The sequence below is a fragment of the Leptopilina heterotoma genome, unplaced genomic scaffold (assembly GCF_015476425.1).
Source record: "Leptopilina heterotoma isolate Lh14 unplaced genomic scaffold, ASM1547642v1 Lhet_221, whole genome shotgun sequence".
Lineage (NCBI taxonomy): Eukaryota > Metazoa > Arthropoda > Insecta > Hymenoptera > Figitidae > Leptopilina > Leptopilina heterotoma.
Genome location: NW_025110939.1, coordinates 416,744 through 434,941, shown reverse-complemented (window position 1 = coordinate 434,941; position 18,198 = coordinate 416,744). Strand labels below are relative to the sequence as shown.

The window sequence follows — 18,198 nt, the reverse complement described above, 5'->3', positions numbered from 1 at the left end:
AAAATTTTACTGCTGTAAAAGCATAAAAATATTTAAAAGTTCATGTTAATAAATTATTTTTAACTACATTATTTATTTTAAAATTTTGTATTTTTGAATATAATTTCATTCGAAAATAAAAAAAATAATGGAATTATTACAAAAATTTCTGTTGTACAGAAATATTTTGACAATTTCTACAGAAGATGTTGAAATAATTCTAATTTTTTTATTTAAAGAATAACTGATATAGAAAAATTTTATATTTAAAAAATAGTTTCCATTAAATTAAAAAAATCTTTTTAAATAACAATGGCAATGAAACTTTACAATTATGCTAGTTAGATTTATCATCAAAATGGGTTACATTTATGAAAATAAAATTTTTTTGTTAATATTCAGTAACATAATTTTTAAGAAACTCATAATTATAAGAATGAAAAAAAAATTTTTTAACTTAAAGCTTGATTATTAATTTTATTCTAGAAGAAATTAAATTCAAAATTTTGAAAGTAAACAACTTTTTACATTTTAGTTTTAGAAAGAATCACCTACCTACAGAAACAATCCTTCTCGGATTACCAAAACCTTCAACTCGAATTTACTAATGGTATTCAGGCAAGAACAGTATTAAATCGATTAGCAGACAATCGAATTAAAAAAGCATATAATGCTTTCGAAAATTTCATTCTGTCTATAACCGATTATGTAGGTATTTGTACATATTTTAATACCGAATTAAAACTGGAATTTATAATGGGTCAGCATAATGAGATGATAAACGAAGAAAGGATTGAAATTGCATTAATAAATTCTGGTAAGGGATAAGACCATTATATTTCGAATAAAGTCGTTCCCATCTAATTTTAAAACAATCGATTCGTTTAGAAAAAAATCTATATAATATCTAGACAACAAAATAAAAATAATTATATTAAAATTTTATTACTTTTCCTAAAATATGAGTTTTTCAAAATATTGATAAAATTTATAGATTACGCAACGGATTACCCGTATTCACCAGATACTCCTGAGGAACACATTGAAGACGAAACCAACAACGCTCAGGCTGGTCTTGCCATCGTTGGAGCCAATTTTGATCAAATCGACGTATAGGTTGTTGGTACGTATTAAGTTACCTTAACCTTATTAGGAAATTCTTTTGTGCTTTTGACTGTATATATTCAAATTCACAAAAGAATTTGCTAATATAGATAATAACAATAGTAACTATATTTAAAATAGTGAAATGACAAAAAACAATAACTATCCTACATGATGCAGCATATAGGAAAATTACTAATTTTGAACCTATAACCTAACCATGTTTATCTGTATCCACTAGATCCCCTCGAGGAGCACATTGAAGACGAAACCAATAATACTTGGGCTGATCCTGCTAACATTGAAGCCAATTTTGATCCAATCGACGTAGAGGTTGTTGGTAAGTTATGTATCTTATAAGTTAATTCTTCTGTGCTTTTGACTGCATATAGTTAAATTTACAAAAGAATTTACTAATATGGATAATAATAATAGTAACTATATTTAAAATAGCGAATTGACAAATAACAGTAAATATCCTACATGCTGCAGCATATAGGAAAATTAATAATTTTGAACCCATAACTTATGTTTATCCCTATCCACTAGATCTCCTCAAGGAGCACATTGAAGACGAAACCAATAACGCTCTGGCTGATCCTGCTATCGTTGAAGCCAATTTTGATCCAATCGACGTAGAGGTTGTTGGTAAGTATTAAGTTACCTTAACCATAGTAAATTCTTCTGTGCTTTTGACTGTATGTAATCAAATTCGCAAAAAAAATTTAATAATATGAACAATAACTATTCTACATGCTGTACCATAAAGGAAAATTACTAATTTTGAACCCATAACCTAACCATGTTTACCCGTGTCCACTAGATCCCCTCGAGGAGCACATTGAAGACGAAACCAATGACGCTCTGGCTGATCCTGCTATCGTATTAAGTTACCTTTACCATAGTAAATTCTTCTGTGCTTTTTGACTGTATGTAATCAAATTCGCAAAACAATTTAATAATATGAACAATAACTATCCTACATGCTGTAGCGTATAGGAAAATTAATAATTTTAAACCCATAACCTAACTATGTTTATCTGTATCCACCAGATCCCCTCGAGGAGCACATTGAAGACGAAACCAACAACGCTCAGGCTGATCCTGCCATTGTTGGAGCCAATTTTGATCAAATCGACGTAGAGGTTGTTGGTAAGTATTAAGTTATCTTTACCTTATTAGTAAATTCTTCTGTGCTTTTGACTGCACATAGTCAAAACCACAAAAGAATTTACTAATATGGTATTACAACGTGTGATATACAGAATGACGTAATTTCGACAAGATTTTTTTTAATGTTTTAGATCAAATAATCGATACACAAGATAACCAGGTTGATGTGATGGATGATGAATCAGAATTCGAAAATATTATACTGGCAAGCGTAAATGTTTGCTGCATTTGTCGGCAAACTGCTCCAATATTTTGCTTTTTACCGTGTGGGCATTTAAACATTTGCACTGAATGCAAAAATCATTATTGTCAGCAAAATAACACTTGTCCAATGTGCCGAACGCCATACACCTCTGTCGATAGAATTTTTTATTAAGAAAGACTAGCCATACAGATATATCTGTAAAACTTTTTTTATTAAAACAAAAAGTAAATATAAATTCTGTGGAAGAAAGGCATAACAGCATAACTGACATTTTTATCAAATTTGAGAAAACATTAGATTTGTATATATTTAATATTGCTCTTCAAAGTTCAATAGCTGAAAAATCATTAAAATAGTAATTAATGTAGAAAATAATGGAAAACATAATCGCATAATTGCGTTTTTGACAAAAGGAGACCAGCATAATAACATAACTGCATTCAGCTTAAAAAACAATTGACATAATTAAAAATGAAAATAACCTTTATGAATAAAAACAATAAGAATTTTGTAATAAAATGTTTTTAGTAAAATACATTTTTCGTACTTTAAATTAAATATATTTATTTTAATAAAACTGGAACAAATTTTTTATAGCATAAATTGTGCATTTAATTGTGTACTAATTTTTAAGAGTATTTCTATTCTAAAAAATTTTGGAAAGTATTTCAAAAAATAAATTGAAAAATTCTTCAAGTTGAACAGTAAAGTAAATTTTTTCTTCGTTTCAATAAATTAAAAACATTTTATAAAAAAATAAATTTTATAACTAAATAAACTCTTATAATTTTTTCTAACGAATTAATAGTTTAATTTGTCTTTGTATGAAAAAATTTTTTATTATGACAAATCAAACCAAAACAAATTGTGACATTAAAAGTGTCTGAAGTTGGACTCATATACAATCTGAACTTGCATAACCGCATAAGTGCAATAAAACTCATGATTCCGATGAAAAATTATCAAAACTTATATCAAATCGTGTGTTTTATTAAATGTTATAAAAGAATTTTGAAAATATATTAAATAATAATACTAAATGCAAAAGACCGAACAAATCTGTTGATTTTCTGAATTGACAGAAGTGAGAGAACATTAAAATTAATTTATTTCAAAATCATGACAAATGCAGTTATGCTGTTATGTCTTTCTTCCACAGAATTACCATTTAAAATTCAAGGGACATTCCTTTTTCATAAACGTGTAAAAAACATGTAGCGTAGAAAAAAAAATTGAAATTTTCTCTATTTTTTTCAAAAAATCTACTAAAATTATAAAAAAATGACACACTACGGAATAGATTTGGTCATGTTTTGTCTTATATATAAATTGATTTTGCATAATTTTCTTAAAATATTATTTTCTTTAAATGTATAATTAATATTTTAAAATATTCTTAAACTCATTTTTATCACTATTTAATAAAAAATTCAATTTCTTTGCCGGTTTTAGTAAATAATTTTTCCCACAAAGTCCAAATCGTAAAAGTTGAATCAAAGAAATTTTTAAAATTGCATAAGTATCATTTAATTTTTAAAACTGTTTTGACCAGACTTTCACACGGCAAAAAAAAATTTACAAAAATTTAGAAAAAAATACTTTAAAAAAAATAAGAAGAATATGTAAATTCAACATCTCGTCGGCTAAGAATTATAGAGAGTCATGTTTATATTTTTAAAATATTTTTAATAATTAGTGCTTTTTATGCAACTATACTTGTTGAATCAAAAGCACCAATTATTAAAAAATTTTCAAAAAAATGAACATGACTTAATATAATTCTCAGCCGTTGATCTGTTCATAAATTTAAGACAAAACTTAGCGTAATTTATTGTATTAAGTGTAATTTTTTACAATTTAATCAGATTTTAAAGAAAAGTACAAAATTTTTTCATTTTTTTCCTTTCTACGCTTCTAATTTGGTAAAATAATGTACAAGATAACCAAGTTGAGGGGATAAAAAAAGTGTTATAAAATTTTGTGGTACATTTTTTATTGTAAGAAAAATATTAATGTATAAATAAATATTTGTTTAAAAAAAATAAATGTCATTCATTTAAATGTTTAAAATAATACTTCTTTTAATGCAATTGTCAAAACCCGAGTGCAAGAAATATTGCCATTTTTAACATGGCACAATCACTTGTTTATGTAAAAGGAACACATTTAAAATAAGTAATAAACGTTCCCATTATGAATACTGTCAAAATCCAAACATTGTTATCAATTAACTTCTTTAGAGTATTTCTACTTTGCAGTCTTTTGTCAGTTAAAAACATTCAGATTATTATTGTAATATTAAGATATATTTTTTTACATTTCACTTAAAAATAAGAAAAGTGTTTCTATCAAGTTTAAGGTTAGAAAATGATTGTTTCATAACTTTCAACAATTTTTTAATTTTAGGACAATCAGGCATGATTAATTTATTAATATGGTTATTTTATTCTAAATAATTGAAATACACATACAAATAACCAATAAACAAAAATAGGGGAGGGTAGGCTACATTGAACCGGGTATTTTATAAAGTCCAAGAACTAATAAAATTTTACTAATTTCGATCAGGTTTTTGTATCAAAATTAAGCTGAAGTACTCCTTTAGTTAATACACACGTTACAAACACAAATTATTATGATTAAATAATAAAATTTAATTTTTTTCTAGCCAGTTACACTTTTCTTATTTTGAAGAATGTGTGTCTACATTGAACCACCTTTAATAAAACACTACAATTTACTTCTAAAATAATATTTCTACTTACACATTGTAAAAAATCTTATTTTTCACTCAAAAAAATAGAAAATTGTTGTTAAAGAGTTATTATTTGTTAATATAGGAGATTAATATATTTTGATGTCAGGTTAGGTAGGTAAAGTGACAGTTTGAGTTTATTTCGTTCACAATTGTGATGAAAGCATGTCTTCCAGTATTTTGCTTACTAATTAGTAGAGCAGACAACTTTACAACTCTTAAAATTGAAAATTCTTTGCTTTTTCGGGTGGTTCAATGATGCCGCACTCACTGTATTCACATGACATTCACAACAAAAATTGTTTATAATAAATTTATGTAAGAGTTAAAATTCTTTATCACATCGGAATATTGAAGTTGGCACCCTAAGCTAAATAAATCACAAGTTTACTAATTTTTAAAACTTCCTATTTCAAAAGAAACTTGATTATATTTCCACAAAATTTTTTGTTTTGTACGTGAAAAACAGTTTTTTTGGTTTTTCTTTATAAATAATAAACCTACGTGCCCGAAATTTTTGGACATAGTTTGTTTCAGTAAAACTAACTTATATATTAAATAAGAAAAAATTTCACTCAGTCATTTCTCAGAAAATTGAAGTGGTTCACTGTTGACGCTGGTTCAATGTAGCCTACTCTCCCCTACTGAAATTAAAAAAAACAAAACAGGAAATTTAAACATTAAAAAAATTAATTAAACTCATTAGAATTTATTTAATCCCTTAAACCTAATGTTTAACAAAAAAAATTACTTGAATAAATAAAACAAGTTTTTTAAAAATAAATTTTATTATAAACTTTCAAAAGGGTTAATCAACTTATTTTCTTACTAACCAATTTGTATTACAGCAAATACTTGAAAAATTTAAAAATTTAAAAAAATTATCCTTAATCCGACATTGCAGTGACATCTATCGAGATTTTCTATCATCATTAAGAGTATACTATTTTTTAAAATTATTATTAAAAAATATGATAATCAATAAACACTTTGAAAACTAAAGAAATATTATTAAAGTAAAATTTAAATAATATTTTTTAATAAACTTACCTTTAATAATGTTGCGCATGTTCGAATTATTTTGAATTTCGCACACAATAATTGTACACGTGATGAAAATGTTAAGTGGCGCCCTCAGAATCTAAAAGTAACACACTATAGAAGGGAAACTCGGACCATAAACAGTTTTCGGCCAACTTCAAATTATAGTCAGTTACATTTATATCAAGTTGGTTTTCGCCTATATTGAGAATATGTCAAACTCAATTTTGAAAAAACATAAATTCGATCAAATTAAAAGTAGACAACATGAATTTTCTATCAAATAATAATTTGTTTACGTAAAAGTTTTCTAAACAAAAAAATAGTTTAAATAACATTTATTATATATGAGAATTATTTCAACTAGATTTTCAATCAACAAATAACTCTATTAAACAAAATTTATGCTAAAAAGCAAATCTTTTAAATAATATTTCTCTTAAATAGCATTTCATCGAACTGAGAATTCTTGGAATATCAATGTAGAAATAAATATATTTTAATTACTTAAACTTTAATAAAAATATTACTTTTATTAATTAAAAAGTTTACTAAACCATATTTTGAACACTTCAGAATTCGGCTGAGTAAAAATTTTATTTAACAAACATTTAGTTAAGTGTAAATTACATTAAATATAAATTTTATTGAATAAAAAAAATATAAATAAAAATGTGACGGAATAATAATTCTGCTGTAAACACTTTTTAGAAAATATAAATTTCATTAAAATGCAGTTCAATGACATACATATTACATTTTTAAAAATTTCTGTTAAAAAAAGATGGTGTTTTATAAAAATTAGAACAAGCAGATAATCTATTATGCGACTATTCTTTTTAACAATATTGCATTTAAATTAAATTTCTTTCAAGTAAGATTACTGATTTCTTAAACTTTCAAATATTTCAAATTTATTAATTTTAAGGTTATGTATTCTTACTATTCTTTCACAAAAAAATGTCATACACTGGAATTCAGTTAAATTCAAAATTACTCACTTCAAGATTAATTTCTATACTACTTCTATTCAATAATAAGTTATTCAACTTGAAAGTAAAATTATTGCAGTTATATTAAATAACGTTTATAGAATTTAAAATTCTATTCTAACTATATTCTAACAACTTAAATGCAGACCACCTTACTGCGTCCCACTAAGACGGCTGCCAAGGAACCTCCTCGTCGAGGGCGACCTGTTGGAAGTACCAAATCTGCAATGGATGATAGTGACGAAACCTATCGACCCCCGCAGGATATCTCCGTTAGTGAAGCGGACGAAAGCTGCATCGCCAACAGACTACGACCCCGAGGAACCACTGCTCCAAAAGAGGATACAACTAAGGAACCGTCCTATTCATCATCAAGTGATGAAAGTGCAAAAGAAGAATCGGAGGAAGGAACAGATGAAGATTCGGATCCCCCGGTGTTCCGAGAAGACTATAGTGCTTTCCCTCATCTTCCTGTCTATACTACTCCACCCAAATCACCTAAGCTCAAAACTAACGCCCCTCAGAGTCAAGGCCCTGATTCGTACACGGACGTTTTCGTTGATGGAGCCTGCTGCGAAAATAGAGGATACAGTCCAAAAGCAGGAATTGACGTATGGTTTGGTCCAGATAATCCTTTAAACATTTCTCGACGTTATAACGGACGTCAAACGAATAACGCTTCCGAAATCGAAGCAGCCACTATGGCAGCTCGACAGGCCAAAAAGGCGGGCATCAAGAAACTAAGGATAAAAACAGATTCCCGATACTTGGTGCAGAGCGTTGAGGAATGGATACCGAAATGGAAACAGAACGATTGGAGGACAACAGAGAACAAACCAGTGAATAATAGGAAGCCTTACGAACGATTAATTAAGGCTATTGAACCTCTTGACGTTGTTTGGGAGCATATTCCTGGACATGAGGTCATCATTGGCAACGAGAACGCGAATCGTCTTGCTAGAGAAGGAGCTCTGAAAAACCCAGAACCGGATTCATCGGAATCGGAACCTGAGGAGTTACCTCTAGAAGAAATGATCATCGAAGGCCGACGCAAAATTGATAACAGCGATGACGAAATCAGCGAATCAGATGATCAGAAAGCAGAATAACGATCACCGTCCGTGGCTAAACAACTGATCCAGAGTGTATCAGAATCTGTCAATAGATTCGATCGATCGATTGCGAACGCTGGATTAAATTTCTCCAATCCAACAAACAACACTCTACTTTGGGATTACGAAGGCCTAGACCATAGTCCACGAAGACAATATGTTTCCGACGGTGAAGAAGATCAAGAACATCTGGACTATTTAAAAACTCTTGATCCTGCCGTTGGAACCGATGACGAACTTTCCAAAAGAGTAAAGAAATTCTTGGACGACTTCAACCGGAGTAGAGCGAAAAAATTAACTGAATCAGAAGAGTTTTCAAGTGAGCAACCTGAATTGCCCACCACGGTGGAAGGATCACAAAAGGAAACTCCTCTAACTAGTAAATCCACCAAACCAAGGAGGCAAAGCACGATTAGATTCAAGGACATCCCAGAAGTCTTTGAGCATTCTATAGATGATCAAACGCTCGAGATGGAAACCGAACTATCTACTCCAGGGCCATCAACTATCCCACGTGCATAGTCCACCCCGTTTACTAGATTCAAGGATGAAAGTGTCAACTTTAACCAGGAGATCATCGCGAAGAACCAGGGCATGAAACCTAGACGAATACAGGATACAGACAATGATGTAGCAAAGAAGTGCGCGCCTCTTAGCTCTTCGTTCCTAACCTTCAAGAATTCATATTTTGATCCTCCATCATCTTCCGGAACATCCAGTGAAAGTGATCGTGATTGTGATAGTGATAGTGAACCCTAAGAATTGAAACCAAACAACAGCAAGCCTCTTGGTGGTGTAACAAATCAATGGACAGAACCTTCGACGTACAGACGAGACAACTATGCCCACTTCCTTTCAGAAGATTGTAAACCGGACGATCCAATCTCGAAATTATTAGTCGCCACAGAAAATATTGACTTACAGGATATTAGGGACAGTAGACCCGTCAAAGGACAAATTTTTATCTCCCCGAACGGTAAATACAAGGTCTTTTCGATCATTGTTAAAAGACGCCATTTTGATGAAATTTGTTGGAAAGATGTTATAATCGGACTAAAAAATTTAAGAAAAGCCTTAGCATCTAACAATCAAAATTCTTGTCGAATGGCAAATTCCGGAGACCTGCTAGGTACACTCCCTCAAAATAAAATGTCGGAACTTGTCGCAGGAATTTTCCGCGGTGGCGACGCAACCATCACCCTGTGCCACGGAAAAATCGAAGTACCTCCTGTTGAATTACGCGGTAAAATCGTTTCCGAATTTCATTCCAGTTTGATAGGTGGACACAAAGGTATAGGCAAGACCTACCGACGAATAAGGGAAAGATACTATTGGCCCCGGATGCGTGACGACGTTACCCAATTTATTCGAGGATGTAAGAGTTGTTTCGAAAACAAACTCGCTAGGGCCCGTACAAGAGAACCGATGATAATTACCGATACTCCGGCAATGCCTTTTGACAAGGTGTCTCTAGACACAAATTGCGAACCACCCCAAACGGAAATCGGCACATCCTCACAATGCAGGATAATTTCTCTAAATACTGTAACGCGGTCCCCATTCCGAATATAGAAACAAAAACAATCGCCCATGCGGTAGCTACGAACTTATTCTCAGTGTTTGGAGCACCCCGTTGCATTCTAACGGATAGAGGAGCAAGTTTTGTTAGCACCTTGATGTGTAAGTTAAAAAAAAATCTTTGGCGTTAAACAACTTACGACATCTGGTTACCGCCCACAAACTAACGGGGCATAAGTCCGGTCTAATAAGTTCGACAAGCGAGCAGAAGGACCATACACCCTTGCAGGATTCACAGAAAATAACAATGTGATCCTCGAAACTAAAAACGGTGAAAGATTCGCGAAGCATAGGGACAAGGTCAGAGCCACCAGATTATAAGACCTAGACCCTAGCTCTAGAACCGTTATTAACTTATTTTCTCATTTTAGACTAACTCAAGAAAAGATGACGACTACTGCCATAACCATGCCATGCCTATTCTCCATCCTAGTGATGACAACGAAGCAGCTCCGTTCCCGCGAAGTAGAGATGACCACTCCAAGTGATCGTTACCAGATCACTCCTTTCAAGTCCAGCAGCGGGATATATTTCGAATATATCGGGGAAGTCAGGAGGTCCGTCAGCAACTGGAGGATTGCCGTATTCCTGGACGTGGGCAAGCAGACTCGATTCTTCGACGATTTGAGGACCAGACTGCAGCGACTAAAACAACAGTGTAAACCTGATGAGGAATGGTGCAACGAATTAGTCGAATACTATGACTGGGAAGATAAATGGGAAATGGCCTCAGAACTTCAAAAACAGTTTCGAGTCCAGATCGAAGAATTAGAAAATACTAAAAAGACCTTACCAATTAAGATGATTACCCAACTACGAGCAAGGCGTTCAGTCCCACTATTGGGATTCCTGGGAAAGATTGCAGGACCAATCGTCGGCGTTCTGACCTATGATGACGGAGAAAAATATAGTGCTGCCATCCAAGATCTCAACGAAGCCCAGGCCAACTTGTCACACCTGGTCGGAAAACAAACCCACGTAGTGAGATCACAACTCGACTCGCTACACTCCCAAGTACAACATGGATCCTTGCTGAAGGAACTACAGGAACAACTCCAAGTCCTGATTGCCATAGGGAGTACTAAGTCGAAGGCCAAAATGGAGAAAAGAAATCTAACATATGCCATCGCCAAGGCATGAAGATTGGGCATCGATCACAACATGCAGGCCACCACCACTATGTTGAAGGCGGTTCACGAGTCCAGGAAAGGATATCTACACCCCGGTCTCATAACATCCGAACAACTGGAATTAATCCTGCGAAAAGTGCAGGATAACCTCAAGGATGTTCAGTTTCCATTGACTGGACCTAGGATCAGCATTGACGAACTGATTCGTATCTCCACCATCACCATCCGACCACTCAAGAAATGCTCGAGAATGGTACCGGAAGAGCATACATACAATCTGAATATGATTACCTTATTATTGACGAGGATCAGCGAACATACCTCTTGTTTGAGGAGCAGGAATGGAATTTGTGTAAAACAACAACATCTTTCCACGTCTGCCTTCAAGGCGCCCCAATCTACGATCTTCGTGAACGAGCGTCCTGTGAAGCCTTATTGTTGGTCAAGCCCAACGTGGAAGCTTTAAGGTTTTGTGACATCAGAGTAACCAGCGAATCCAAGTCTTACTGGAAGCCTTTGACCACCATAGGCGGGTGGATCTATTCCTTTGATGTACCAGGAAAGGCAACAATTGCATGCCATTCCATGAGTCCAATCAAGATCATGCTGAGCGAAGTTGGGATCCTCAAATTGGGTCCAGGATGTTCCCTCAAAACCAAGGACGCCATAATTTCAGCCACCACCTCGCAAGCTGGTCAATCAGAATTTATTTTTGAATCAGATCTGCATTTAAACTTAACAAAGCTTTCTCCAACACTACTAAGATATAATCACCTGCTCGAGAATACTAGAGTCCTAACGAAGTCCATCCTTGAAATTAACCCGAAATTATCAGCATTCGAGTTGAATTCAAAAACCCTAGATGAACTAGAACAACAGATTCAAGAGTTCGCCTTACAGCAACATAATCAAGAAAGACACTCGACCTTGATTTACGGGTCATATGGAGGAATTATTCTCATATGTGCATTTCTGCTTATGTCGATTAAAACTCCAACACCCAAGGATGTTGCTGGATTATTCGAGGATATCCCTTCTACAAGTAGAACCGCTGTCAACAAGGAGGTGACTATACAACAAAGAACAACCTTAACTGAACCAACAACTACTCCAAAAAAGGAGATAAAGTCTGCAACGTCCGAAGATAGACCATCAGTGAAGATCAGATTACTAACCGAAGGGTTAGGTTCCAAGCTGCGTGGGATCCAGGTAGAGGAGACTACATTGGGAAAGAATCACCAACCACCTTTTCGCCAGTAGTTTCCGCCAAAAATAACCTCGCAAGACAACACGGAAGATCTTCGAACCGAAGAGGTTAGTGCTTACAACGACCCTAACAGACGTTCAAAATCGCCACCCGAAATAACCTGATTTCGCAGGTCTATCATGAAAGGAAACTATATAAAGAGAGAGTTTTTTTTGTTTTACACATATATATAAAAAAAAAATTTCTAATTGGAATTCTATATTTCAAAAAAAAAATTATGCCTAATATAAATTCAATAATAAAAGTTTTTCTCATTCTAATAATATAAAGATTTTGTTTTAATTTCATTACTACTTCACTAAGAAAATTCCTATTTTATATAAAAGAAAATAGTTTAAAGGATTTATTCATTAAATAATCTAAATATTAAAATTTTAATTATGTCAGATAAATTGATCACTTTATAAAATACATATATCGGAAAGATTTCTTGATAGGTTATCTAAATAATAATCACTAGCTGCGAGTAAGTCTTTTTTTTATTTATTTTTTTAAAATATTTTTTTATTTTTAAAGATGTACACTGCTAGAAGCCCATAGAAAAAGGAATCCTAATTATATAAATTAGTTATCTAATTTTGACCCACAAAGGGTTTACACAAACTCCTTGCCTTTTTACTAAATGTACATTTTTTTAACCGGGTTCCCGAGAGTCGGCTAGCCTCAAAACATAAGAGCAGCTGGTACATCTCCAAGCATATGGACGCAGTGGTGGACTACCCTCCGTGGGAGGTCGTGAATAACGTCTGCCTTAAAAATAAAATATATACAATACTTTATATACCCTAGTTAAATGATTAAAACAAAATTTTGCTATCAGGGTATCTTAAATATCGACTTTCAGAGTGCCCCACTTCAAATTCAATTTTGAGGCATTTGCAACGATTTTTGTGAAAATTGACCATACAGAAAAAGTTGTAGCTGTGGCTCTAGGGAACAATTTTCTATGTCCAAAACAAAAATCGCCTTTATTTTGGGAGACTTATTAACAATTTCTCAGTAGCACCATTCGCCAAACGCACGAATGCTCAACAAAGGTCGCCGCCGTCGCCGACCATAGCAGCCGCCTGACGGACAGCCTTCGCGCGGTGGTTGAGAAAGTAAACCTATAGACTTTACCAATCCTACGCAGGATGTAAATTTTATCACTAACAATAATTGCTTTAGTTATTATTATTCTACTTTATAGTTAAAATATGTATCCACACGTTCACTGTCAAAAATGTCGTTTCCGGAGCGCACCAACTTTAAAGTCATTTTTGAGGCATTTCCGTTGAAAATTCGCGACATTCGAGAATCAGGGAAAAATATTGTAACTATGATTCCGAGGAATAATATAGAACTTCCTAACAAAAATCGGTTTATTTTTGTGGTATTTACGACCAAATTTCTCGATCCTGTCATTTTCGAGCGCGCGAGATACTTGCCAGCGGCCGCTGCCGAGTACAGCAGTCGCCGCCGACCACGCGAGAACGCCGCCGACCGCATGATTACCACTCATCTTTAAAAGATTGTCCAAGTATAAACAAAATATTTTGTTTAAGAAAGAATTGTTTTACGCACTGACACTGACATTACGTCACTAAACTGACGGTTCCCAATTGCGTTCGTACTACTTGGAGATGCACGAGCATAACATTAAGGGGTACAAAAACGCCTAAGCACGTTAAGCACCACTGATCATGTACGCATAATGCTACGATGTATGCTATCAATAGTTGCCGAATTTCTTCTAGTTTATGATCAATTTTTTTTTTTAAAGGAGAAAAGAGAGAGGAATATAAACAAAGAAATTTTTCTTCCCTCAAATGGCAATTATTGACTGCTTTCAATAAAAAAAATTAATATTATAAATATTATTATTATCGACATTGTTAACAGTCCTCAAGATAAAAAAAAATATATATATATATATTTTCTCTTATAATTTTCTATAATATTGCATTTTGCAGCAATCAGAATTTCAAACTTGTCAATTTGTTTTCTTGAGTTGGATTAATTCTAAAGGAAGCCTACATAAATATTCAATCTTCAATATAAAGTTTCACTTGTTTATTCATAAAATGATTTACTTTAAAATTTGCAACAGTATTTCTCTGTTAAGTTTTTCTTCAGCTGTAATCTAACTCAATCTTAAATAGCCAAAATTTTAAAATTAAGGAAATATAATCACGACTTTGATAAATAATTACGGCGAGTTAATACTGTCACCAGAATTACTGCTATTTTTGTAAGATCTACACCAAGTTGTGAAATTATCATTTTAGTATTAAAGAAATTATGTTGATGCGTCTTATTATTGTGCGCATCCCTAAGTTCAAGGCATCAAAGTTTTCGGTGACGAAAACGGGAATTTTCACGGTGGATTGTTAGAATCTTAGTTTTGTTTTAAAATTGGTCATCTGGCAACCATGTAGAATAAATTTTAATTCTAAATTAGCAACGTCGCGACGCAGCGACGCTATGCCTGAGGATATTTGACACCTTGATAACGTCAAATATCACATCATGAGATGCCTTTAACTAGGAGATGCCTATAAGAAAATAATAATTAGAGGGATAAAAGATTTATTATTTTCTTTCTCCTTCTACTAAATAATAAATATAATCACTAGTTATTAGTAATAGTACCGGCGAAATCAATGCCGCCAACAATAAACCTTGCGGTAATACTATTTAAACAAACCAAATAGTAAGTGTAAAATTCATACCCAAATTTTCTGTAAAACATAAAAGGAGGCGCAATGCTGCAGCCAATATATATTGCTCATTATGTAAAATGCATATACAAACAACCTATAAAAAGTAGGAACAATATAATTACAATAAATGAATTATATACACTATTATAACTAAGATAAATAATAATTTTATTAATCTATCCCTATCTATCCCTATTAATATAAAATCATATCGCCGCCGCCGCTGTTTCAGAAAGTTTTAAGGGACCCTTATAGTAGGGGGAACATAGTCATGGTTGGCCCACTGTCAAGGTAGGTCCATCGTCAGAAACAAGTTATATTTGACCTAAATTCAGGTTAATTTAAGGGCAGTTTTAACCTACAGGCCAAAATTACTCAAAATTTAGGTCAATTTTAAGGGCAGATTCAACCTACAGGTAGAAAACTAACAAAATAACCCCTCTGCCCTCAAAATTTAAGTCAATTTTAAGAGTAGTTATGACTTAAAGTTAAAAATTGACAAACTTATTGCTCTGCTTTCAAAATTTAGTTCAATTTTAAGGGCAGTTTTGACCTAAGCGTTAAAAATTGCGTTTTACTCTGACAGTACAATTTATGTCAATTTTAAGGGCAGATTTAACCTACAGGTAAAAAATTGACAAACAATTGCCTCTGCCCTCAAAATGTAGGTCAATTTTAAGAGCAGTTTTGACCTAAACGTCAAAAATTCACAAATAATTCCCTCTGACCTCAAAATGTAGGTCAATTTTAAAGGCAGTTTTAATCTACAGGTCAAAAATTAACAAACAATTCCCACTGCTATCAAAATTTAGGTTAATTTGAAGGGCAGTTTTAACCTTCAGGTAAAAAATTGACAAACAATTCCCTTTACCTTCAAAATGTAGGTCAATTTTAAGGGCAGTTTTGACCTTAACGGAAAAAATTGACGAACAATTCCCTTTGCCCTCAAAAATTAGGTCAATTTTAAGGTTAGTTTTCATATACACCGCAAAAATTGTCGAAAAAACTTCCTCTGACCTGACCTTTTCTTAAAATTTAGGTCAAATTTGACATATTTTTTAGCCTATACATGAAAAAAGCAAATTAATTAGGATTTTTTAAAAAGTCGTACCTTTATATTTAAGTTTGACGGAATTTTCGACCTATTGGTTAAAAGAAGTTTGACCTAAATTTCAATATTAAGTTTCAATCAATAAAAGATGTTATAAATTGACATATTTTTTTTTTAAATTCTATTAAAATTATTTTTCTGTTCTCAAAATGTACTTTAATTTTAATGGCAGTTTTTTCCTACAAGTTAAAATTTGACCAGAAATCTCCCTCTGATCTGATATTTTCTTAAAATTTAGATCAATTTTAAGGTCAGTTTTGACCTACACGTCAAAAATTGACAAGAAAATTCCTTCTGACCTACTGTTTCCTCAAAATTTAGGTCAATTTTAAGGTCAGTTTTGACCTACGGGTAAAAATGAAGCCCACAAACGTCTATTATTTTACGTCGAAATCTTTAGTCCGTCCATAAATTACATAAGACATTTAGGGGGGAAGGGGGTCAGCAAGATCTTGCGAACAATAGGAAAAATGTCCGGTTGCATAGATATTGCCCGCGTCGACTCACCACAAGTGCAATCTCGCAACCAAAAGAAAATTGCGCGAATCAGACGCCGCGATTTTCAGTAAAAACAAAAGCAAAAGAATTTTCGCTTGACGGATGTTTTGTGATTCGAAAGAGGAATAGCTCCGCCGGTAGTTTGTAAGTAAATAAGTATCGTTTCAATCACATATTCTAACACACATACACTTTCTTTTTGTAACACACTATAACCATTCTGTATTCAAAAGGTATTTTGCTATTTAAAAATAAATCATGTATTCATAAAATCAATTTCTTTATACTTACCTAACTAAACCTAAAATTCAAAATCATTTAAAAAATAGTGCATTTAATGAATCAGAAGGTAACTTTTAAAAGTAGGATAACGTCCCCACAAAATTAAACAGAATAATTAAACATTCTGGCAGCTTGGTGCCTCCCCAAATCGAGATAAAGGGCCATCTTAAAAGCCTAATTTATAAATTTATTTCTGGTTTGTAACAAAATGTTTTTATAAAAATATGAAATGGTTTAGGTATTTAAATTAATTAATGCATAAATTATTTAATTTTAATTTAGTGATAAAAGTAAGAAGGGTTTCCTTTTTATAAGTTAATAACTTTTGTGCGTTTGTCGCAAGATTAGTAAATCGATCAAAGTTAATTAATTCTAAACTATAAATATAAAATCCTATAACTATTATAATTATCCAAGTTTTATACTTGTTAAATTAGCATATTGCTTAGTCTATTAAGATAATAATTTGTTATTATTATTGATTATTAAATTTGAACCAACTAATCAGCTAATAACTAATAACCAATCAGCTTAACAATGTTATCTCACTTACCAATTTCCACCAACCCCGAGTTCTTGGCTGGCCCGGTCCCAGCCAGTCATGACATTGTAGAAAGGTTAATTTCAGTCCCGCCTTTACTGGTTGGAAGCCTACCTTTGGGGAAAAGGAAGGCAACTCTTTTAGGAATCTAAAAAAAAGAGGGGGTGAGGCATTAGTTTCTCTAACAAATCAAAGGATCAGTGATAAATACCACAACCTAGAAACGTAAACGCACCTTATCTTGGGCTCCTCTAAATCTGGCAGCCCACCTTCTACGAGCTCCAGTTGTGGGAGGGAAACATGCACGTCCACTGGATTCCTGAAGCACTTCTAAAAAAAATTTTTTTTCTTTAAATTCATGTGTATCCCTGCAACTGTTTGCACTTTCAAAGAATTAAATTCAAAATTTCAAGGTTAAGTGTTGCATAAAACACACTGGAAACGGTCTAACAAGTGAATATCTTACCGGGGCCTAGAATCCACGAACCAAATAGTTACGATCCAACTCGTCCCAGTAAAACTCCTGAAGCCAGGTTTGTGGGTTATGTAGCTTGGGACGACAGAGCAACAAATTCGGCAGAAAGGGCCAAAACCCGTCATCATCGTCTTTAATAGGTGCAAGAGTCCATTCCCCAAAGTCGACCAGGAATCTAAAAGAAAGATAAAATAAATAAATAGACTATACAAGTGTACGGTTATTGACAACAATTCGTTAGCAGGGCTCGAAC

At 32.7% G+C, this 18,198-nt stretch overlaps 1 protein-coding gene across 1 annotated transcript; it reads left to right on the top strand.

Annotated features, from left to right (window-relative positions):
* The first annotated feature begins 735 nt into the window (after window positions 1-735).
* Window positions 736-3,032, top strand: LOC122502179 (E3 ubiquitin ligase Rnf157-like). The gene is made up of 6 exons (XM_043612104.1): window positions 736-796; window positions 974-1,051; window positions 1,325-1,423; window positions 1,633-1,731; window positions 2,137-2,235; window positions 2,388-3,032. Exons 1-6 carry the CDS (start codon window positions 736-738, stop codon window positions 2,630-2,632), a joined length of 681 nt encoding a protein of 226 aa, XP_043468039.1. The 3' UTR covers window positions 2,633-3,032.
* Window positions 3,033-18,198: the final 15,166 nt, after the last annotated feature.

Excerpts from the sequence above, each read along its gene's own strand:
- LOC122502179 (XM_043612104.1), top strand. The coding sequence starts at position 736 with ATGGGTCAGCATAATGAGATGATAAACGAAGAAAGGATTGAAATTGCA. Across the intron at positions 797-973 it reads AATTGCATTAATAAATTCTG|ATTACGCAACGGATTACCCG; the intron begins GTAAGGGATAAG and ends TAAAATTTATAG. Across the intron at positions 1,732-2,136 it reads AATCGACGTAGAGGTTGTTG|ATCCCCTCGAGGAGCACATT; the intron begins GTAAGTATTAAG and ends TGTATCCACCAG.